At 33.5% G+C, this 24,785-nt stretch overlaps 2 protein-coding genes and 1 pseudogene across 2 annotated transcripts; all 3 read right to left on the bottom strand.

Moving 5' to 3' along the window:
- Positions 1-3,194: 3,194 nt before the first annotated feature.
- On the bottom strand, positions 3,195-7,146 carry LOC115967160 (cytochrome P450 87A3-like). The gene is made up of 9 exons (XM_031086231.1): positions 6,944-7,146; positions 5,211-5,541; positions 4,791-4,940; positions 4,442-4,690; positions 4,253-4,342; positions 4,077-4,155; positions 3,882-3,988; positions 3,606-3,733; positions 3,195-3,288 (listed from the first exon to the last, which is right to left on the bottom strand). Exons 1-9 carry the CDS (start codon positions 7,144-7,146, stop codon positions 3,195-3,197), a joined length of 1,431 nt encoding a protein of 476 aa, XP_030942091.1.
- A 2,105-nt stretch (positions 7,147-9,251) lies between these two features.
- Positions 9,252-14,018, bottom strand: LOC115967727 (annotated as a pseudogene).
- Positions 14,019-18,806: 4,788 nt separating this feature from the next.
- On the bottom strand, positions 18,807-24,112 carry LOC115967573 (TMV resistance protein N-like). Its single transcript, XM_031086692.1, has 6 exons — positions 24,032-24,112; positions 22,663-23,201; positions 21,277-22,366; positions 20,877-21,152; positions 19,681-20,763; positions 18,807-19,582 (listed from the first exon to the last, which is right to left on the bottom strand). Exons 2-6 carry the CDS (start codon positions 23,172-23,174, stop codon positions 19,103-19,105), a joined length of 3,441 nt encoding a protein of 1,146 aa, XP_030942552.1. The 5' UTR covers positions 23,175-23,201; positions 24,032-24,112; the 3' UTR covers positions 18,807-19,102.
- Positions 24,113-24,785: the final 673 nt, after the last annotated feature.

Below are 24,785 nucleotides of genomic sequence, written 5' to 3'. Positions count from 1 at the left end.
TTGATATTTATAAGTTCAAAGGTTCAGTTTATGAGTGCAAAGGTTCAGCGAATGAGTGCAAAAGTGAAGTGAATGAAGTATTCAAGCAATATTTGTATCAGAGAGGTGGACAAGCGAGAAAATTCCAGCCCGAGTTCCAATAAAATCTCCAAACGTAGGATCTGCATCGCACCGTAGAACATAAGGAACATGGAGCCGCAGAAATTTAATGAAGGCGCGTCTCAGATGCCGAAGCGTCAAGAGCATGCATTGGACAGTTAAAAAGGTATCTACGCAGACATAGATGATGTATGATAAGAGCGGGGTAATTGTAGCGATATCAAAACCCCCCTTTCTTCCCAAGGAGCAAGAGAGAAGAATTTCAAGGGGGCTATTGTAGGTGTGATAGGCCCAATAGTATATATCTATATATATGTTGGGCTGGGGGCCCAATCCGAGGACATCTAGTAGTCCGAGGACAAGTAAACGCTATCATGGAAGTCTGCATTAGTGAATAAAAGGGTAGGGTTTGGTCACAAAAGTCCAGGAAGGTAGTCCAAGGAGGAATGTCGCCTCAGCTGAGCAAAGCAGAGGTCCGAAAGTGTGGTCCACCATCGAAGGTAATGTTCCGGGAGATTCTATTGATAAGGATACACATCATGAAGGCGCAAGGCAAAGGGGAACTATGAAATATCTAAGAGAAAGCTGCTACCATCGCAGCGAATGCTCTGTAGCTAACTCTCTGGCCGCATTAACGAGGAAGTGATACCTGAATAATTTGCAGCCTTACAGCTACTCTCAAAGACTTCAGGAAAGTACTGATGGGACAAGGATCAACACTAGTGATCTAATCTACACGTGGAGGGTGGAGATGAAAGAAAGAAGATAGTATAAAATAGAAAGAAGATCCTGAGGGAAAGGGATCGGAGGATTAAAAGAGAAACGCTGTAGAAACAAGAACTGGACTTGTAATCAAAATCAAAAAAGATATATACAAGAACTGATCTCCTTGGATTGTGCCGAGGATGATTTTCTTTAGACAAAATCAGTTTATCTTTGCTTTCTTGTCATCTAGGCCAACTGTAATTGTTGTCTAACTCATTAGAACCTAGTTTTCTAACCCACTCTCTACAAATTCATTGTATTGGGCTCTTTGGGCCTAAATCCTTTAATCCTTTGGTCTCTGGGAACCAAATTGAGGCCTTACAATAATTTATTATTTGGATAAGTTACTAATTATAACATTTTTCATATCCTATGTAACCTTGGCGGATTAGTCAACCTTGAAAAAAAAAAATATGACTTTGCCACTAGTATTAGTTAGGTTTAATAAAAGCACAAGGTAAAGAAGAGGTATAGTCTTTAGCTATTAAATTCAAAGCATGGGTTCTATGGAATTTTAAAATCTACTCATCGTTTAGTCAAATCTTGTTGGATCATGCTAGATGAGTTCTCTTTTTTATACATACGTAAATATATAAACACATACTTGAAGATCAATGATATATACTATAAAAACACACACACTAGTTGTAAAAAAAAATTAATAATAAAGACACACAAGATACATATCTTTGAGCTCTCTTTTTGATAAATGGGTAGAGTTCTAGAGAGTAACTTGGAACAATCAATTGAAGGGTCTCTCCAATAAGGAGTAGACCCATTGCACTTTTGGATTGCTCCATTTGTAAAGCTAGTAAGTAAAATATATGACCAGCACTGCAACAATTAATACATAATCCTATTGTCTACATTTATTGGAGATTTAGTTTAAATTAATGAACATTTTTAATATTGCTTTTTTATTTTTTTGAGAATCCTTTTTACATAGAGTACTTGATTCTTTATCAATGATGCTTAATTTGTTTCTCAATCAAAAAAAAAAAATGATGCTTAATTTGGTCAACTATATCAAGACTAGTTTGATCTGTACGTCATTACAGTATCTTTCTTTTCAATAAAATCATATAAATTCAGATAAGATATCAATTTCCTCTAGGTCTTTGGGCTGTTGCTACTTTCTAGTTACTTCAACTTGTTGAGCTTAGTTTTTTCAATATAAGTATGTTCCCTTCCCTTCTTGTTTTTATTTTATTGGTATAGTCATAGATGCCCTTTCCTCTTAATGGCTCTTTCATCCATTGTCAGGTCCCCAAAAAACCATAATTTAATTTAGGTACAGCTCTTTCACTTCTTTGGTATTATATTTCCCATTCTTCAATTCATTTCAACCGAATTAACGAATAAACACTGGTTTTTGTATGTTGTGAGTTGTGTGATATTAAACCTGGGTTCCCACTCCCTCTATGTGTGTTCAGTCTGTGTTTTTCTCCCCAAAAAAAAAAAAAAAGAACTAACAAATAAACCACGTGGCTGAATTTAAATGTCATTCAAGAAGGTAATTTTTTTTTTTTTTTTTGGTTCCATTAGTTAATATAATTATATTGTAAGATTTTTTTCAGCAAAAAAAAAAATTATATTGTAAGATTTTACCTAAAGTACAACACCTAAGAAGCTAAAACAAAGCTTAGAGAAATGAAAAGTTCGAGACGACACAAAAAGACACTTTGAAGAACTAAAGAGCTAAAAAAGAACTCAACTTATATAGATTATATGTATAAATTGCTTGATATAAATTTTTTGACCACACATGACTTTTTTATGCTTCTAGGATTTTGGTCCAACAAAAATACATGTGTTATAAATTTTCCAATAACATATATATTAAACCTAATCATTTCTTCTTCTTCTTCTACTTTTAGATGGAAATTAAACATGATCACTTCAAATCCACACAACACATTAGTGACACTTAAATCAATCTGAAAATTTTGTCAGTAAATTTTTTTTTAATATTTCATTTTTTATTATAGTGAATTAAACTAAAAATTCAAATGCTATGAATTGTTAGTAAATTCAACAAACTTTAAGATCAATTTATTCAAATTGAGAAGTCCAGATATTGCTCAAAGTAAACATGTAAGTTGTAACACATAACATGTTACCTCACACACACGTACACATTAAATACATTGCAAACCGGAATTTTGAGAGAGAAAAGTACATGAAATAAAGATACATTCTAACCCAAGAAAATATTGGTAGATTTGGTTAAGTATCCAATTATTTTTTTGTGAAATCGGAACTTCACATCTAAATATAGAATATCCTATTAGTAAATCCAGTTATTATTTTGCAAGAAATAAGAATGTCTTTTAACTACTCATTTTAGTGATACGAATGTGGAGGCCATCTGTAAATCCTAGAAGTGGACTACGAGCAATCTTTCCTCCCTTGAGCCTTGTCCACCTATAAAAAAAATAAAAATTCAAGATGTCACTAATATGTATTATCCTACCACAAACTTGATCTTGATCATAGTCAAGGAAGAAACTACCATATGACCAAGGGGCCATGAGGCCCATGACCCACTTGAAATTTTAAATTTTTTAATAGTACACATATAGATTTCAGTTTGTATAATGCTAATTATGCTTTTCATATATTAATTTAGTTTTGAATGTTAGTATAATCTTGAATTATAAAATTGTTTTGGTTCATAATTTAGCCCCTAACTTGTGGGGGCAATAGCACAAGTAAGACTTAGTACTAAGGGAGAAAATTACCTATATTTGGTGACCAAAACATGGAGAAAGGTAGCCAGTAACGCTTTAGCATACTCCGCCCCTGGACATTTTCTAATTCCTCCTCCAAAAGGCATGAAATTTTTAGATACAACCAATGGGTCAAGATCCTAGTTCCATTAAAAAGAAAGAAAGAAAGAAAAAAAAAAAAAAAGTCAAGGAGATTGCCCTAATGAACAGAAATAATATGAGGAAAAAGTGTGTAATAAGTACTGGTTGAATCATCCTTTTCCCCTAGGAAAGTTGCTTACTAAATACCTTCCAGCGCCATGGATTGAAAGCAAGTGGATCTTTGTATGTGTTTGGGTTTAATTGAAGAGCAGAATTTGCAAGCATAATGGTCCAACCAGCAGGAATTGTATATCCTAGTAAGCACTTAGCCAATTATATACAATTTGTAACCAGATATATATATAAAGCTACTTAACCAAATATATGCATTTGAGAGCATACCTTTATATTCGATGTCCTTCAGTGCTCTTCGTAGTAAACCAGGAGAAACAGCTGCAATCCTAAGAACTTCATTGATTACCTGTAATTTCCACACAACAAAATGTTTATGCTTATGAGATAACTGGAATCCTCCAAAAATCCCCAAGAGATAACACGTTGAGATTGTATAAACTGACTTGAAAGGTAAAAGTCATCGACTTGTATTCATTCCATGTGAGTGTGGAACTTGGATTTTCTCTGCCTTTGAGAATTGCCTCGTGCTCCGCCTAGTAAATCATACATCACCAATGTTACTTACACCGTTACTATACACATAATATAGACTTTGTGATCAAAGAAATTTGCTATACAGGTACATAAAATACCTGCAACTCTTGTAAAACTTTAGGTTGGTCCTCAAGTAACTTGAGAGTAAATGCTATTATTGATGAAATGGCGTCAAAGTTAGTATATAAGAGCCCAAAAAGTGAATATATGATAATGTCTTCTGTTAAGTATTTCTCCGTGTCTATGTCATTAATGGCTTGATCAAGGAAATCTCCATGATGATTTTCAGGTGAATTGATTCTCTCCTTTATTATTTTCCTCAGCATGTTCACTGCCTCTGTTTGATCCTAATTAATGGATCAAAATTAAGATTTAATTAATTTACCTAAGTCATTTCCAACAAATACTTCTCCCAGAAAATTTATCTTTTCTCATTATTGTGATTACCTTCAAAGATTTATAATGTGCAGTGCCAGGGATGTTCAAGGGAAACACCATAAAACCTCCCGCAACATTATTGAACGTCTCACTCATTTTCCGAGGTGATTTTTCATGATCATAACCAATCAATAGCTTTGCACCGAAATGTAAAATCAACTGCAATGTCCAGGAATGATAGATATGTAATAATTTGAAGACAACGAATTCTACAATATCCTAGAAGAACAGGATACTAGATCTCCATTTTACTGAGATTTGAGAGAGTATTTCACAGTCAAGATTTTATTTTATAAATAAATATAATGGACTATATACACTTTTAGAATTAAAATATTTAATATAAATTATGAATTGCATCCAGTTTAAATGAAAATGATCCTTTTACATTGAGGAAATTAGTCTATATCAAGGAAAATTGGAACTTACAACAGAAGCGGCGTGTTTCACTTCAACAGAAGGCTGACTTGACCATGTTTGTAGAGCTTTTACGACTAATTCTTCAATTTGAGAAAGCAACATTTTCTCAAGGGCCTCTGCACCAAGGTGATTCAATATAATGCTTCTTAAGTATCTATGGAGAAGACCATGTGTAGTTGTCTTACTTTCACCTTCCATAGTGAAGATCTTGGAATATGAATCCAAATACCATAATTCAACTAGTCTCCCTTCTTGTTTAGCGATGTGATGGTTGAATTCAGGATCTATTGATACAACAACAGGACAACCCACCAAACTAGTTCGAAATATTGGTCCATATCTAAGAAGGGAAAAAAAAAAGGTTAGTTGGTTTGTCTCATCAATAATATGAAGCATCAAAGTTCTTAAGTTTTTATGTTATGTTTGGTTGGGTTAAAAGGGCATGGCTTTAAAAATCGAATCCGGTTGGCAAGTTTAATCGGTTTAACATACAAGAACTGGATCCTAATTAAGTCTAGTGAAAATCGTAAAAACAGCAGTTCAACCGTAAAAATTAAGAGCCAAACCCTTTTTCAATTCTTTGATCAATCTGGTTTTTATACCATGAAAAATGGAGAAAATAAATATAAATAAATAATAAAAAAAAAGGGAAAGGAAAACAAAAATGGTTAGGATATAAATGGAGAGGAAAGAAAGTGGGAAATTTGGAATTTTTTCATCCAGATTCACCATTTTTTTTTTTTTCCATCCGAATTGGGATGAACATGGGAGAAGAAGTAACATTGAAAATAAAATTACAAATTTACCCCTCCACTATTATGTTACAGAATTATAATATAATAAGATATAATAGTAATTTACTCTCTATCCTTCTACATTTTTTCCTTCCTCCATATACCAAACACACATGGTGAAAATACAAATATTTTCTATCATTTGACTTTGTAATAATTCTCCTAACTAAAGTTACTAAACAAAGCCTTAGGTAAGTTAGGTTACCTTTATAGGAAGCCAATGTGTATATAACTAAGTTTTCCATTACTGTATTTTTTTTTTTTTTGGGAGTAGTTGGCACCAAAGTGAGATGACAAGATCATACTTTTGACCAGCAATAAATAAAAAGATTTTTTTTTAAATTCCGAATTGTGTAGGTTTGTGTATGAATTTAGAATACGAAGATGTTGAGCAGGTGTACGTTAAGTCCCACAAGTTGGACTTGTATTTAAAAAATATGAGGAATATTAGCGGTGTTGTCACAAATGGTATCACACTATCACATATATATATATATATATATAGAGAGAGAGAGTAAAAAATGGCATATTAATCAAAAAAGAATAGAAAGAATAATTTCAAATAAAATAGAATGGAGAAAAAGAATACATGTGACCCATCCTAATTAATATATTGAAGATCCATAACCAATTCAAAAATTTTGTTGTAGCATTTTTGTGTGTGCTTATATATATAATATAAAAGATACATGTATAATTAAATTCATACTATTATTACAAAAACACACACAATTAGTTGCATATTACCTTTGAGCTCTCTTTTTGAAAAATGGTATATTAGTCAAGAGAATAATAGAAGGTATGACTTTAAATAAAATATAATAGAAAAAGAGAATACATGTGACCGATTCTAGCTAGCTAATACATTGAAGATCCATTTAAGATACATATATAATTAAATTCGTACAAATTAAATATTGCAAAAACACACAATCAGTTGCCTATTACCTTTGAGCTCTCTTTTTGATAAATGGGTGGACATCTAGAGAGTAACTGCGAACGTTCAGCTGAAAGGACTCTCCAATAATGGGTAAGCCCATAGAACCCGGAGGGAGTACTCCATTGCACTTTGGATTGCTCCATTTGTTTAGCCAATAAGTAAAATATATGACAACTACTGCCACAATACACATTCCTTCTATCCACCACATTTTTAACTCCTTTCTTGTATAGAATATGGTTAAGATTGTGTAGAAATCTCTGAAGCAAGTCGTGGTTTGTTGGTAAAGCTCTCGCTCTATATATACCACTCCAGAAATGAATGTGATATTAGAAATGAAAAAGTCCGCAGATAACTGCTGGATTTGAAAGGAATTAAATAAGGAATGCAGAAAATTAATCCTATATTTTGCTGATAGAGATGGTGTTTTACGTGTGATACATGCGTGGTGATTGGTGAGATAAATAAAAGGCAACTCCCAGCGTTATGGATTTACATTTTCCTTATCAGCACTCCTGCCGATACTGGAAATCAGAATTTTCCTTACCAGGATTGATGTAATCTAATGTTTAGATAAAACAGACAAATTTTAAACTGGACCAAAAAAGAATTCAATAGCACATCTAAAGAGAAACCCATTTTTTTTTAGTAATGCAAAAAACACACCGCTTCTCACACTCAAATCCACACCCTACTTATGTGTCAACTCTTAATTGGATTTTCAGCATTTTTAAGTACATATGGTGAACCCATATGAAAATATTGAATTCAATTAGAAATTGACACATAAATAGAATGTAAATTTTGACAGTAAAAAGAGACATGTCACTAGGATTGGATTTGTAGTATGGGATAGATAAATTGTGGTATCCAATCAGGAGTTCATACATAAGCAGGGGTGTAGATTTTTGTAAGTAGCCATATAAGTTCCAGTCCAAATGGATGACGGATAAATGGCTTATTACTCCTTGTCTCCAGCCAATACGTGAAAGCTTTACTTGCATCAAATGCCCACCAAGACTTCCATTTGGATTTGTCTCATCCCAAGGCCCAGACCATGTATGGGACCATATGTGGAGGACTATAACTCTATAATGCAATGATCTATCCTTTTAGGAGGGGCAGAAATGGTGACACAGGGGTCAAAGAAATTAAATCAACAAAGTGTGTACGTAATAGGGGTTACTTAATCTCGAGATTTCAACGTTAATTCGTCCTCAAGTATACCATTAATATTTTAGTGGCATTAGCAATTTCAATTTACATTATGCCACCTACAAGCCAAAATTTAGTAACTACGTCATATGAAATATGAATCTTAGGAAAAGTGGTTAAAAAAAAAAAAAAAAAAGTAGAAAACTTAACTCATATATTGACGTCAAAAGTCTTATAATTCAATTGATTGTCACTGCTTGATATTTTCAAGCATATAAAATTCAAATCCCCTCTCTCCCGTTATACTTATCGAATTATAATATTTAAAAAAATAAAAAATTTATAAAAAAATAAAAACAACAACAACAACAACAGCAACAACTTGTATACTAAGGATTGATTAAATTACATTGTTCACTTATATTACATGTGACAATAATGGTAGGATTTTTGGATTTTAATGGATAAAACAACATCCTCTTTTATATAAAAAAGGAGGGTTACCCGTAAACAATCAATCTTATTCAACATCAATACTTCAACGTGTCTTCTTTTATCCTAAGAGTAGTGTAATCCTTTTCATCAAAAAAAAAAAAAAAGAGTAGTGCAATTCTTCACTTCAATTACGTTGCCTTGTTGTAAATAGAACTCAACAAGAAGTTGAAACAAAACCCTAATTTTATTCATAAAAAATGGTTTATTTCAATACCTTATTAAAGAAATCTAAATTCTAAACTAAAACATTAAATCAGAATCCTTCTCTTCAGACAATCTCATCCAAAAGAATTTCCAATGAAATTTAAATTCAACAAAATTTAGGAACAACTTATTAAAATTGAGAAGTTCACATATTTCTTAAAAAAAACACATAAGTTGAAACATAAAACATGTTTCCTTACACATACATCAAATACATTGAGAGAGAGAGAGAGAGAGAGAGAGAGAGAGAGAGAGAGAGAGAGAGAGAGAGAGAGAGAGAGCATTAATACCAAAAATAAAATATAGAGTATCTAATTATTTTGCGTGAAACCGGAACTTTTTATCTCAATATAGAACATCCTGTTATTTTGCATGAAATAGGATTTTTTTTTTTTTTTTTTTTAATAGACGTGATAGAATTTCAAGGTATGACATCTGCTCCATGATGATTGCTCTTTAAAATTATATATTGTTCTTCTTAGAAAAATTAATGTGGAGGCCATCTGTAAAAATCAGAATATATAGGACTTCGAGCAATTTTTAATCCCTTGACCCTTGTCCACCTAAATATAAAAAAAAATTTAAGAGGTCACTAATTGAAAATAATATCCTACCACAACGAGGTTTGTGATCATCTTGTTGTGGCAATAGCCCAAGCCCCATGTAAGTGACACTATGAATGGGACCAAATTACCTATATTTGGTGACCAAGACATGGAGGAAGATAGCCGTGAACGTTTTAGTATACTCTGCCCCTGCACATTGTCTAATTCCTCCTCCAAAAGGCATGAAATTCTTAGATACAACAAATGGGTCAAGATCCTAGTTCCATTAAAAAAAAAATTGTCAAGGATATTTCCATATCAGTTAAAAGCAGTAGTATGGGGAATTAAAAAAGTTTGTATAATAACTGGTTAAGTCTTCTCTTTACTCTAGTAAGGTTGCTTATTACATACCTTCCAGCGCCATGGATTGAAAGCAAGTGGTTTCTTGTAAGTGTTTGAGTTTAATTGAAGTGCAGAATTTACAAGCATAATGGTCCAACCAGCCAGAATTGTATATCCTGGTAAGCATTTAGCCAATCATTTACAGTTTGTAACCGAATATAAAGACACTAAACCAAATATATGCATTTGAGAGCATAGGCAAAATTTGCCGAATGGTACTTTTTTAGGAAAATTTTAGGTTAATACCATGAAGGCGAAGTTATTTAGTAGTGTAGACTTTTTTTGGAACTCGAGTTCCAACCCAAAATCAAGTTTATCAAACTTAGGTTTGAATTAGTTTAGGTTACGTGTGACAGTCTGACGTTGTATAACAAATTGGAGCTCTAGTTTGCTAAACTCGATTTTGGGTTGGAACTCAAGTTTGTCAAACTCGAGTTCCAAAAATAGTCTACATAACTAAATAACTTTAGTTACATTCTATTCTCCTAAAATTTTCCTTAAAAAATACTATTCAGCAAATTTTGCCGAGAGCATACCTTTAAATTTTATATCCTTGAGTGCTTTTCGTAGTAAACCAGGAGAAACATTTGCGATCCGAAAAACTTCATTGATTACCTGTAATTTCATACAACAAAATGTTTATGTTTATGAGATAATTGGAATCCTCTAACACCACAAACAGAGAATATTTTGAGATTCTGGAACTGACTTGAAGTGTAAAAGTCACTGACTTATATTCATCCCATGTGAGAATGGAATTTGGATTCTTTCTGGCTTTGAGAATTTCCTTGTGCTCGGCCTAAAATATGATATATCATCAGTGTTTCAACATTACCATACACAAAATTAAGTGCTAAAAGAAATTTGTTCACATGCACACAGTCAACTCTTGTAAAACTGCTGGATTGTCTGCAATTAACTTGAGAGCTAATGATAATGCTGTTGAAATCGCCTCAAAGGTAGCAAATGAGATCCCAAAAACCCAACGGGCAAGAAAATCTTCTGATAAGACTTTCTCCTTATTCATGTTATTTATGGCTTGATCAAGCATATCTTCATGTTTTCCAAGTGAATTCATTTTCTCTTTTACTATTTTCCTCAACATGCTCAATGCCTCCTTTTGATCCTGAATGAAAATGAAGTGTAAGGTTGAATTTAATCAACCATGTTTTGGCTTTATTCCATGACAAATTTGCTTGTAATACAGCACTTAGAAACCTTGTATTTAGGTGGGAATCATGTAAGGGTAGTGTGTGAGAGAGTGTGAAGAAATGCTCAAGACAGTGCAGTGAAGCAGAGACTCGCGGCTAGGACTCGCGGGTGGCTCGCGGCTTGCAAGCCGCCAAAAGTTGCTCACGTGCAGAGCATGCAGGGGAGCTGAACAGTCACGCCACCTGGAGCACTACACGACAAAAATCCAGACTGGCCATTAAGTTAGCTCGCGACTTGAACTCGCGACTCAGTCAAGTCGCGAGGTCAAGTCGCCAGCCAGCCCTGTTTTTGGAAAAACTAACTCTTCGTATTCCATTCTCACACCAGTATAAATACCCCTCATTCCCACAAGATATGTGTGGCTATTCAGAGAGAAAAACCCTAAGAGAGGTTTCTTCAAAACACCCACCCAATTAGAGAGAGCTACTCATTCTTAGAGAGAAATCTTTGTAGTCTCTTCTCATTCCCTCTCTCATTGTCATACCTATTGAGAGGAGATTTCTATCCAAACACTACCCACACCAATTTAGAGTGTTGAGTGTTTTTGGAGTTTTGGGAAGCATTGGAAGATGCCAAGGATGGCGGATGCTATGGTCTAGTAGCGGAATCCAGTAAGCTAGAAAAGAAAAAGGTTCGGCGCAACCTCGTTGGAGCAAGAAGCTTGGAGGGCTTAGGTACATCGGGTAGATTAGGCTTGGAGGGTCTATTGCTGTTCATGTATCCCAACTACATTTTCTAGTGGATTATTGACCGCTTGGAGGGCGGCGGAGAGGTTTTACGCCGAGGGCTTCGGTTTCCTCTTCGATAACACATCGTGTGTTGTCCTTGTGTTTGCATCTCTCTTCCCTTTATCTTTGCCTTTTATTTTCTGCTGTGGATGTGATTTATAATTGGCTTAGATTGATTTCCAATTCTGTTTATAGCTTATGTTCAATTTCCGCACACTTGTTGTTTGTCATAAAGCTTGAATTGGTTATTTTGTATTTGGGGGTCTAAACGTTCAAGGGTGTTTTATACACGTTTTTGAACTTTCATGAAGATTTTAGATTAATGTATTTGAGTCATTTTAAACAAATACTTGTTGGGAGAATTTATAATGCAAGAATTTATCTTGTCTCATTAATTATTCTGGTTACCTTCAAAAATTTATGGTATGCGAAACCGGGAGTATTCAAGGGAAATGACAAAAAACCTCCGGCGACATTGATTAACTTCTCACTCAATTTCATGGGTGATTTTTCAGCATCATAACTAAGCATGATACTCTTTGCACTGAAATCAAACGCCATCTGCAATGTTCAGAAAGATGTTAGGATTTTTGCTGACTTTTAACCTACATATATATAAATACACCTTGATGCAAGACTTTGCCCTCTCTTGAGCTTAAAAAGAAAGATATCCTTTGTTTGACCTTGTGTCAATGTGTTGACTTCTCAGAGTTTTAGATTGGAGCAAACATGCCTTTGTGGTGGAGATCATACAAAAGAAGTCCAAAGGTTGATTGATCTTCTAATTAAGAGTTATTCAAGTTTGATAGTTAGAATGATATGGGGTCAAAACAAAATTTCCAAGAGTTATGTTGTAACATGAATGACAAAAATTTGCAACACTACAGAAGAAATGTGTTTAATGCGAAAATTGTAACTTACAATGGAAGCAGCATGTTTCACTTCAACAGAAGACTGAGTTGACCATGCTTCTAGGGTTTTACTAACAAATACTTCAATTTGAGGAAGGAATTTTTCTTTTAGTGGTTCAGCACCAAAGTGATCCAATATGATGCTTCTTACGTATTTGTGGATAACAGCAAGTGCAGTTGTCCTATTTTCTCCTTCCATAGATAAAAGCTTGGAAAATGAATCCAAGTACCATAATTCAACTAACGATGTAATGGTTGAATTCAGGATCTACTGATATTACAATCGGTCGACCCGCCACACTAGTTCGAAATATTGGACCATATATGAAAGAAAGGAAAAAAATTACATTAGTGATAGCTTTTATAGCTAATCAATTTGGAGGAATCAACATTTTTCCTATCCTATTCTAGACTAAATTATACTTTTGATCCTTTATCTTTAGGAGTTGTTTTCATTTTGGTTCCTCATGTTTAAAAATTTTCATTTCTTCCTTAACGTTTGTATATTTTTCAATATAGACTTTTTGCTCGTTTCCGTGAATGATGTGGCCGTTAAGTGCAATCTTAGTGAAAATAAATAAATATATAAATATTTCCATTGCATGACAACTAATCCAATCAAAATATGTCCCTTCAATTAATATATATGAGTTTGCATAATCCGAATCTTTAATATTTATTCTTCTTTCTCATCTTTTCACCCAAACACAGAGTTTGGTAATTTCAATGTATGGTTTTGTTATGGCTTTAAAGACCCAACAAATTATATGAGGGTGTTTTAGGAAATTTGGTAAGTAGGGTGGCACAAGTTCCAAGTGATTTAAAAGATTCCGTTACTTTTATTGTGACTTAATAGAAAATTAGATGGTACAGGGTAATTTGCTCATTCTAAATATTATTTGGTTTTAATGATTATGGAGGATTAAAATATACCCCATAGTTAGGGGAGGAAAGTGCCATATAGATTCTTATAAAAAAGACAAAAGAGAGAGAAAAGAAGAAAAAAAAAATTAGAAGAATAAGAAGTCAAATACAAATTAAAGGTTATAACCAATGAATAAGGCTCTTGTTTATGCAATATAGGTTGGTAGGCAACCTTACTCTATTTTTGAAGAGGTTGATTTTGGAATTTGATTCCATAAAATATTGTTTAGGTAAATGACGCTTGTCATTACAACCTCTCTCTCTCTCTCTCTCTCTCTCTCACGTCCACACACATACAAAATCATACCTTTGAACTTTGTTTTTAATAAATGGGTGGAGTTCTAGAGAGTAACTGGGAACAATTAACTGAAGAGAGTCTCCAATAAAGGGTAGGCCCATAGAACCTGGAGGGAGGACTCCATTGCATTTTGGATTCCTCCATTTGTTTAGCCAGTAACTACAATATGCTACAACCACTACTACAAGACACAATCCAACTGTCCACATTTCTAACTTTTATTTTTACTTGTAGACTTGCAGTGTACTAAAGTTGGTGTTGAAATCTAAGACAAACAAAAGTAGTAGTTTGTTGGTAGACCTCTTGCTCTCCCTCTCAGAAATGGATGTGATATTAGAAGTGAAGTCTTATGGAAATGGCTGGATTGATGGTGTTTAAATATAGCAAGGATAGATTATAAAAGAGCCTCCAAAAGAATTGCATCAGCCTTTCTTAATAGTAATCATAATCATTGAACTCATCTAATTATATTGCGAGAAATTTCAAAGCCTTGTTACTTTTTAGAAGTGTACTCATTTTTCAAATGCTTTGGTCCACCAAGGCACCAACTCAAGATCTCACAAAATAGAAAATATAAATTTAAAATAATCCTTATCTTATCATGACCACAAAGTCTTCACAATTATAATCACAAAGCAATAATTCAATAATTGAGGAAAAAGAAGGAGATGGTGACGCAGAGAGAGAGACAGTGTGTGTACTATCTACAACACACAAGACAAGAAAACCTTTGAGATTTGCTGCCTTTTATAGTAAGGATAGACTTAAGTTAGAAGAATAAATGCAACTGTTGTGGTAAGTGAAATCAATTTTTTTTTTTTAAGAATACTAAGTATTTTAACGCACACGAAGAGAGAAGAGAAGGTCTTGAAGAAACTGACAATGATGTATATCCAAAAAAACCTAACTCTTAGATACACAACACAAGTTTTTAAACCTCTTTAACTCATACTTATTTTCCAATATAGGATTTTAATGCACTGTTTTTTCTTTTGAGAATGCTAAGTATTTAAGTAAGGGTATGACTCTTAGACTCTATATGTGTATATATATATATATATATATATATGTGTGTTCATAATAAATGTGCATCTTTTCAAGGGGTATATGCTTGCAAATTAATAGTATAAGCATTCATTTGGACATCTATATATACACAATTTTGCTTTCTCTAGACGCATGCCCTACCTTTGTGATTTTGTTTCTAACAAGACTACTATCCATATTGGGACCAGACCAACAATGATATCGGAGCCAAGTTTCTCTCAGGAGATTACACCACCAAGTCCAACCACTTTAAATCAATCTTTCAGTCATTATGTTTGATAATCTGCAATAATATACGTCTTGATATTTGGCAGTAGCAGTGCCATAACTTTTGTAACTTTTTTCGTCTATTATATTATCCACTTAACCAAAAAAAAAAAAAAACAGATATTTGGCATGTGGACAAATTTCTATGAATAAAAGAGAGAGGAGGGGCATCATACCCCTTGTCTTGTGGTTCTGCTAGGTAACAATTTAGTTTAAAGACTTTCAATTCTTATATTTCACCTCCTAAATTTTGTTTTAAAATTAAATTATTAGGGTTTTGTCCAAATTCTATTTTGCATGTTTTGGTTGAAAAAATTACCTCCTTTTGATTCCATCCAAAAAAAATTTAGTTACACGATTTTTTAATTGTTACATTTTGATCCCTAAAGTTTAAATTTAGATGAAATCAAAAGAAATACATTTGACAAAATCCAAACAATTTGATTTTTATCCAAATCATAATGCGGTTAAATGTAACAATTGAAAGTTTTTATACTAAATTGTGATAGAACCAAATTAAAAAAGGGCAAACATTAATGTCCAAATAAATAAATATAAAAGATAGATACTAGTGTACTAGATGTTAATGGATCAATTCCTGAGCCCCCGGAAGCAAAGCCTACACCGATTAGGAGATCATCACTTTGAAGGTCTGGTTTAAGATAAGCTAGCATAGTATCTTTAATTCCCAAGGCCTCCGCTAAAATGAATATGAAATGGGTGAATAACCACAACAATTTGGTGTTATTTTCAAATTAAACCTTAAAGTTTTGGCAAACTGTGAGCACAAACTTGTCTAGATATAGATCCTAGAGTCTATAGGTATTATTAGACAATGCTCAAGTTGATATAAGTTAAGATTCAAGAACATACAAGCTGCAGAAAGAAGATTTCATAATTTACCTGGTTCGACTGATCGAGAAACAGGCTAGATCAATCGAAACATGTATCTACAGAATTTTAAGTTCGGCCCAACAACAATTCAAGTCCATTAAGGATTAGGGTTTCAAATCTATTTCTTCTAGTATATAAAGGAAACCCTAAGCACGTTTTTGTGAGGCATTTTAGAGAGAGAAGAGTGTGCCTCTTTTTGTATTTAGGGTTTTGTGCCCAAAAGCTCTCTCATATCTTCTACCGGTGTTATTCCGTGAAGAATCTCAAGATCCAGTAGATCTGATGTTGCTACATAAAAATCAACAATAGTTGAAGATCTAAACCTTCAAGAGTGGTCTTGGAGTCACAAACAGGAGAATTTGTGTTGCTACTCAAAATCACAAGTGTGGGTGCTTGTGTTGCAAAGGCCTAATAGAGAAGGAGTTCGTGATTTTGAAGCTTGCACGTAGTCGTGTCAATAAATTTTACATGTGGTAGTAATAGGATGTTAGTGATTTAAGTCTTATTGTAAACTTCGATTCTCTATAGTGGATTTTCTTTTTACCTTGAAGATAGCTAGGTTAAATCTTCCCCAAGTTTTTTACCGATTTGGTTTTCCTGGGTGATTATATCATTATATTTTTTATATTTCCACTGCTTTATATATACGATTTATGTTTATTTGACCTAGATCTGAATAATAAACCTAAATATCCACTTGGTTAATTAATTAGATTAAACAATCTAGTTTACAAGGATCTAAAAAACTAACAATTTGATTGAGAGTGAAAGTTTTAGAAAGGTGGAAAAACATTCAAGTACAACAAGAGGCTCGCAAAAGTCTTATGGTAAAAACTTACATAATTAAGAATTTTAAACTTTGAATTTTACATAATTCATGTCATAGCATCTTTTAAACTCGATCAATGTCTCATCAATGCTTCTACACAAGCATTACATGGATGATAGGACAATGATGTGAATGATGATTTCCTTACATTGCAGAACAAAAGCTGCACATGGCTAAGGCCATTTAGTACTACTTACTATTCAATATTCTATAATGGCAAATCATTGATTCATCATGGCATGTCTATCAAGCAATATATAGTCATTCAAAACATGTTGTGGTGACAGATAAATCAAAATTAAATGCTTCTAGCAGAAAAGATTGTCTCCAATGAGAGCTTGTTATTAAGTTGTTTATCACACATCTATTTACATATTAAACAAATTACCAAAACCTCATTGATGCAGATATAGATCCTTTTAGGTTGACCGACAAATCAATTATGAAGAATGTAGAGACTAATTTGGATATATCAAGAACTCAGCTAAAATATTTGGTCAATGAGGAAACTTTGCATATCCGCAATAATTACTCATAAAAGTAAGTTTTGCTCAAGCTCCAAATGTTTGAAAATTTGAACATCCACTTACAGCAATTTTATTCTGAAGTATGTTGTATGTTTTTAGACCCCTTAAAACACAACTAGATTAACCTAGTTAATTAGCCAAGTGATTACTTAGTCAAATTATCAAATTTAGGTTAACACAAATATCATATTATTGTAAAGTGCGGAAAATAAAGAATACAACAATATGATAACCTAGGAAAACCAAACCGGTAAAAAATCTGGGAAAGATTTAACCTAGTTATCCTCAAGGTAAACTGAATCCATTATGAAAGAATTGAAGTTTACACAATAGCGACTTAGACCACTAACATCCTATTGCTACCTCGAGTAGGAAACTTACTACCACGATCACGTGACAACTCCAAGTCCACGGACTACTTCTTTCTTGGGTTCCCAGCAAGTACAAGCACTCCCGCTTGTGTATCTTTAAGCTCTTGAAAAAAGCAACTAAATCAATCACCAAACTCTTGACATCAATCTTGAGATTGGAAACCCTAAGTGTATGTGAAGGCAAATACCTTTAGATCTCACAAAAGATTCACACAAACAGCATAAAGAGCAACTCTAAAACGTGGTTAGGGCTTTCCCTTTTATACTTAAGGCAAAATATAAAACCCAACACGTCAAACGAGCTTGGGCTAAGTTGGAAATTCTGCAGAAAAAACAATTTGCATGACTTTCAATCGATCAAGTCTAATTCTCGATTGATTGAGCCAAGTAGATTTACACAATAAATGTTGCAGTAACTCGATTCTAACTTTACATAAAAACACATACTTTGAGCAAGTATAAACAAGTCTAAAACGTTTTGATCATGGTTTGCCAACATTACAAAATGAAGTTCTAATACATTAGTTCCTAATTCCTTAGAACCTAACATTTGTTACTTTATGAAGTCACATTAACAACATCCCCAACCATGCTATTACAAATCATTTTAATAAATTTTATAATTGTTATCCTACTTTAAAATAATAAAAATTTCACAGAAGAGCAGAAAAATGATAAAAAAGAATATAAAAATCGGCTGAACTCTTAAACAGAAAAAGAGCGCTTTCTTTGTTTGAAGATTAGTAAACAACCGAAGAAAACCTTCGAGGAAGCTGGATGCTACATCTAGCTATACTAAGCATTGTGATTGTGATCTATACATGAGTTCACATATATAATATGTAACAACAGTCAATTCAAAGGAAAGGAAAAAAAGATAAAGCAACAACCAACAAAACTTTAAAATTAAGAAAAAAAGACAAAGAAGTTCAACAATCTCCAATAATGCCCTTGTTGGATTGGGCTGCAACTAGCGATATACCTATTTAGAATTTAAAATAAAATCAAACAAAGGTATATGACAAACGATAATGCAGTAATCGGCAAAACTAAGATTAATGAAAAAAAAAATACAATGAATTACAGGTAATCAAGAGAAAAATAGGAATTAATTTGGATTCATTGACTTACAAAGTATTTGAACCCATTCTCCAATTCCATCTAGATTCCTGCTAATCACTGATCTCCTCACCCCATTCAAAATACTCTTCACTATCAGAGTTACCATGGGGCACATCATTAGGGCTTCCTTCTCCACTAGGTCCAGCCCAATCGTAATCGTCACAAATTTTCTTTGCTTTTTTAACATCCAAGTCCTCATAAGGAATGATGCTGGTATTACTACTCTGAGCCATAGTTCAGTTGAGATCTTCTATGTCTTTCTTGTATACCATTCGGAACCCACATTTCTTCACCTCCTTGCCTAAATCATATATTTCAATTTTAATGCTAATCTGACTCAATTCATTTGCTTCACATTCGTTCAGTAATTTTATGTCCTCCTCCTTGTAGTATTGAGGAAGCAAATAACATAGATAAATATGATCTGATAATAAACTTAAAGATTTGTAATAACCAGCGTCTACTATTGTAGCAGACATTACTTTTCCATTTGCTATCAACCGACAAGATATTGAAAATCTGAGACGAGAAGAAGATATAAAGCAAATAGCAGTTCCTATCCACTCATCACACAAATGAGAAGAATGTTCTTTAATATTCACTTCAGCCCCAATACTTTGATGGATAAACCACTTCGGAATTACACTTCCAGGAATAATCATGTCATATCTCCAATTGAACTCTTCTTCGTCATATCCACCGTGACGAGAGAATCCCTAAAACATACAAAGCAGGTTGTTTATAACACAGAGAGAGAGAGAGAGAGAGAGAGAGAGAGAGAGAGAGAGAGAGAGAGAGAGAGAGAGAGAGAGACCTGATGGTGCTTTCTTATCATTGCCAAAAAATTGTCAATGAAATCTTGATTGTCAGCCAGTTTACTGCAATTTGAAAGATAAAGCTCTCCCTTAGTAAAATAACTAGATTTTTGGAGATCTGGTACCATTTCTAGTGAGGTACAACCATCTCCCCAAATTTCTACGATATCTACTGGAAGCTTTGGCAATGATCGAAGACTCGTGCAATTGTTCAAATACACCCTTTCCAACTTACATAGTTGACTGATGCTATCAGGAAGGTAAACAAAACTATTCTCACTTAGATGTATTTCTTCTAAAGAGAATAAACAACCAATATCATCTGGGATTACACTGAGATTGCAGTTTCGTAGATTCAATTTAGTCAAAGAACACAAACTCGATAGAAAGGAAAATCCCACAGGATCTGCAATTTTTGGCCTCGAAGAAAAAGGGAGGAGATCATACCAAGATGTAGAGTTAAATGATAATAACCCCTTGCATCCATTGAAAGATAACACTTTAAGATTTTTTAAGAGACCAACAGAAGGAGGCACCTCTCTTATTGCAGTCCCACTCACATCGAGCTCCTCTACACTTTCAGCGTTCCCAACATTCTCAGGCAATCTCTCAAGTTTTGAGCATCTTGAAATATTCACTTCTTTAAGAAACTTCAAATTAAAAATGTTGCTTGGCAGACACGTAAGACTTTTGCAATCTCTTACATTCAATAAAACAAGGCTGGTCAAATGCCCAATTGATGCAGGTAATTTAGTAATAGCAGTTCCATCCAAATAAAGCTTTAATACACGTTGCATGTTTTCTCCAAATTCTGGAATCTTTTTTAGTTTTGAGCAACCAGAAAGAATAAGAACCTCAAGAGACTCCATTTCGAACTTGCTTGGAAGAGTTTTGACATTAACACAGCCTTTGAGATTGAGAAGAGTAAGCCTATTATGAACCAGAGTTGAAGGATGAATCTCACGTAAATTTAAACAATCATCAAGAACCATTTCCTTAAGATTTGGGACTTTGATCAAATCAGGGGTTTCTTTAAGGTTTGTAGACCCATTCATTTGGATGATTTTCAACTTCTCAAAAGACTATTAAAAGCAACCCAAAAAAAAAAAAAAAAAAAAAAGAACAATTAGCTTCAACAAATCCCTACAATTTAATGGAACTTAAATATATATAAGTACAAGGATGCTTAAATTACCTTTGCTCCTTTCCAAAGTTGTTCAATGCAACTACCACACATGTAAAGTTCAACAAGCTCATTTGATTGGAAATTTAATGGCAAAGATTTTGAAGGGTATCTACTCCACTCAAGAAATCTTAAGCTAATAGGAAGATGTTTGGGTTCATGGAGAAGTTGAACATTACTAATTATGAGCAATTTAAGATAATGCATCTTTGAAAAAGATTCCGGATTCCAATATGCCTCTTTTGATTCACGCAACTTAAGGACTATGCCTTGAATTGCTTCTGTTCCCTAATAATGATGAACAAAATGGATTAGTGAATTGCAAAATGTATGATTACCAAAGCTACATTAAGTTGAACTATTTGAATAATATGATGGGATATATGCTCAAGTTTTCTATATAACCTCTTACCGTATTTTTTGTTAGCACACTGTTAATGTCTTCAAATGACCATAGAATGCTACGCTTTCCAGGATCTTCAGGAAACTCTTCATGAACTATTTTCTTGCCCATGCCTTGTAGCAAATCATGCATCCACACTCCATGGTCATCCATTTTCATGAGAGATTTCTCAACTAGAACCTCTAATCCAATAGCAGGGTAAAGGCCAAGATAATCTAGTTTTTTTACTACACTATTTTTGTCCTCATGATTAAAGAAACATGCAATATAGAGGAATATTTTTTTCTCTGTTTCATGTAGTCCATCATAACTTATTTTAAGTGCTTGGTGGATTGCACGTTCAGGAAATTCTTTAATCCTAATTAATGTACTTTTCCATTGATTGATGCTTCTACTAAACAAAAAGGAACCCATAATCTCAATAGCTAAAGGAAGTCCTTTAGTATATTGTACGACATCTTTGGATAGCTCTAGATAATCTTCGGGAGGATGGTCCTTTTTAAAAGCTTTCAAACACAAAAGATGGAGAGCTTCATCATCTCTCAATGCTTCAGATTCGCATATTTCATCTACTTCAAGAATACGTAGTACATGCTTATCCCTTGTTGTTATGATAACTCTACTACCAGAACCAAACCAATTACGCTTCCCAACTAAAAATTTCAATTGTTCTAATTGATTTACATCATCAAGAACGAGAAGAATTCTTTTATGACATAATCTATTCTTGATAACATAAACTCCCTCATCAACATCTTGTATACTCATACTTTCATTTAATATTTTTTTAATAAGTTGTTGTTGCAATGGAATTAAACCATCTTTTTCAAAAACCTCCCTAACATTAGAAAGAAAGCAACAACCTTCAAACTTATTCGAAACCATACGAAAAACAACTCTAGCAAGAGTTGTTTTACCTATTCCCCCCATCCCCAAAACCCCAATAATGCGAACATCATTAGAGCCCATAGCCAAACATGACTCCAATTCCTTAACTCGAGATTCTAGCCCTACAAGGCCTTCAGTATCTTCAAAGAATGCATAATTTAATTTATGCCATAACTCTCCCACAATATCTTGGATAAGTTGTGCCTCGGACCTGCAATGAATGGAAAATGATATCTAGAGAGTATTACCCAAAAATAGTACCAAAAAAGAAAGTAGACAACCAATGTTCTATTTTGTTGGCTAAACCAAGAAACTGAAAATAACTTGGTGCGAGAAAAAATTTAAAGAAATACAAAAATGTAAATTAATCAGATCAAGTCAAAATAGAGAAGATGTGTGAACATCTTTGTTGCTTTTCATAAAGTTCAAAACAAGGCTCAAAGATAAGAAGAGTATTTATGTGAAGTTTGAACATTTAAAAGCAAGTGGAATGTCAATTTGTTTTACCTATCCCGTAGGTGCCACCCTTTTATATCTGCCACATCTCTTAAAGCAGCTCTCCATGTTTGCACTTTCTCTATGTTGTCCTTGAAACACTCTTCATGCTTAGAAAAGGCTTGGGCAAAGGTCCTTGTTTGTTTTCGTACATCAGATGGGTCCACATCATAAAAAATTGGCAAAACAGTCGTGGTTGTCTCTTTCAGGCATCCCATTATCTTTGTAAGTTCAATTAAGCACCATGTTGAAGATGCAAAGTTTCTTGAGAGAATGACAATTGCAAATCTCGATTCTTTTATTGCTTTCAAGAGCTCCGGTGAAATAGATTTTCCTATCTCAAGATTTTCCTCGTCTCTAAAGGTAACTATGCCCCTTTGTTTCAAAGCAACATATAGATGGTCTGTAAAACTAGTGCGGGTGTCCTCACCTCTAAAACTTAGAAAGACATCATATTTCCACTGAGGTGTTGAAGATGAAAATGATGAGGAAATGGAGGCCTTCTGAGAGATAATGGAAGACATTGGAATATGTTGGCGGCAAGTATTGAACTACAATAAAGATTATAGAAAGGTAGTTTTCAAATAAAATTAAAGAAAAATTAAAAGGAAAAAAATTGGAGTAAAAAGGAATGATTTGATATGGATATTTTATTTTAAGGAGGGAGTGAAAGGATTGAGTAAAAGAGATGGACGTGTATGAAAAATGATAACTTACGGATTTGAGAAATGAATTTGCAGTAGTGATTGTAAAGCTCAAAAATATCTTAGATACAACACATGATTCAATTCCTATTATATAATTGCTTTTTTAATAAAGGAATGACCATTATTATTTCTTTTGTTTGTGAGTATGTGAAAGAGAGACGAAAGGCATTAATAAAACTAAGGTCATAACAATCTTTCAACTACACCCAATTTGCTAATTACCTCGAACCATTTAATTTTTAAAAAAAAAAATAATAAGACGAAAAAAAAAACAAGCTAGTGGCAGCGATCCTAGCCTTACTGGGCATTCACATCCTCTGTTTTCAGTGAAGTCAACATTTTTCGTTTGTTTATTTTTTATACAAAAATGATAACTCACGTTATTACGGTTATTATTTATGCAGAAATTTATTTAACTAACGTTAAATCATTACAAAAGCTTCCTCTGTGTTTGTAATTTAACAATCACTGTTGGTATAAGAGGAGAAATTCAGATACTATAAAACAAAAAAGTCAAAACCCAGGAAAAAAAAATATGTATGTTCCTCCCCTTTCCCTCTGCTTTCTCATCATCCAAAGAGAAATTGAAACATATAAATAAATATAAAAAGAACGAAAGAAAGAAATAAAACAGAGAATTCACACAAAACATAGCATAAGAGAAGAGATAGGACCTTGAGGATGCCAGTAGGCTTGAACGATTTGGTGGTAGAAAAAACTTTGTGTGTGCTCAGTTTTAGAGAGAAAAAAAAATAGAGACAATAAGGGAAGAGAAACACTATTATAGTTCAATGATGCAGAGTTATGGAAAGTTGTAGGAAGTTTCGTTATTGGAATTGCCTTTACCCACTCCACTCAAAAAGAGAGTCAAATACCTCCTAAAAAGAATCAAAGTTATTGGCTTTTTCATAAATCCCATGGGACACACCATGTGAATGTGAGTCATCCACTATTATTATCCTCACTTTTCTTGACTTTTATAAATCTTATTTCACCGTTCAACTACTGTTTTAAGTAGCCAGTGGCACTTGGAAATGCTTAAAGATAATTGAAGCTCCTATCCCTAAGTACACTTGAAAAATTATTCAATAGCCAAATTTATTTTTTTATTTTATTTACTTGATAGCCACATTTTTCGTTTTAGGTTTGGCATGATATAGGCTTGGAATTTCCATGGGATCTTTGAGAAAATCATTCATCAGACCCATAAATTGCCTTACTAGCTTGGCTTGTCTGGGCCCAAATGTGACTATCCCAAACAGAGTTGAGACCCAATTGTACAAGAAGTTTGGCCCATTGACCTTGTAAGTGAACATTTTAAATTAGAAAAAGGACACGGAAGGCCCTTCTAACATTTAATTAAAATTAGGTTCATGGGACGACAATGTACATCTATCTTTGTCTCTCTCTCTAACAAGAAGATATACC

This window comes from Quercus lobata, chromosome 11 (genome assembly GCF_001633185.2).
Source record: "Quercus lobata isolate SW786 chromosome 11, ValleyOak3.0 Primary Assembly, whole genome shotgun sequence".
Taxonomy (NCBI): domain Eukaryota; kingdom Viridiplantae; phylum Streptophyta; class Magnoliopsida; order Fagales; family Fagaceae; genus Quercus; species Quercus lobata.
The sequence above is the reverse complement of the archived record's forward strand: the minus strand, read 5'-3'. Positions and strand labels throughout refer to the sequence as shown.

Excerpts from the sequence above, each read along its gene's own strand:
- LOC115967160 (XM_031086231.1), bottom strand. The coding sequence starts at position 7,146 with ATGTGGTGGATAGAAGGAATGTGTATTGTGGCAGTAGTTGTCATATAT. Across the intron at positions 5,542-6,943 it reads ATCAAAAAGAGAGCTCAAAG|ATATGGACCAATATTTCGAA; the intron begins GTAATAGGCAAC and ends TTCCCTTCTTAG. Across the intron at positions 3,734-3,881 it reads TCAATCCATGGCGCTGGAAG|GATCTTGACCCATTGGTTGT; the intron begins GTATTTAGTAAG and ends TAATGGAACTAG.
- LOC115967573 (XM_031086692.1), bottom strand. The coding sequence starts at position 23,174 with ATGTCTTCCATTATCTCTCAGAAGGCCTCCATTTCCTCATCATTTTCA. Across the intron at positions 22,367-22,662 it reads GGGTGGCACCTACGGGATAG|GTCCGAGGCACAACTTATCC; the intron begins GTAAAACAAATT and ends CATTCATTGCAG. Across the intron at positions 21,153-21,276 it reads GTGTGCTAACAAAAAATACG|GGAACAGAAGCAATTCAAGG; the intron begins GTAAGAGGTTAT and ends CATCATTATTAG.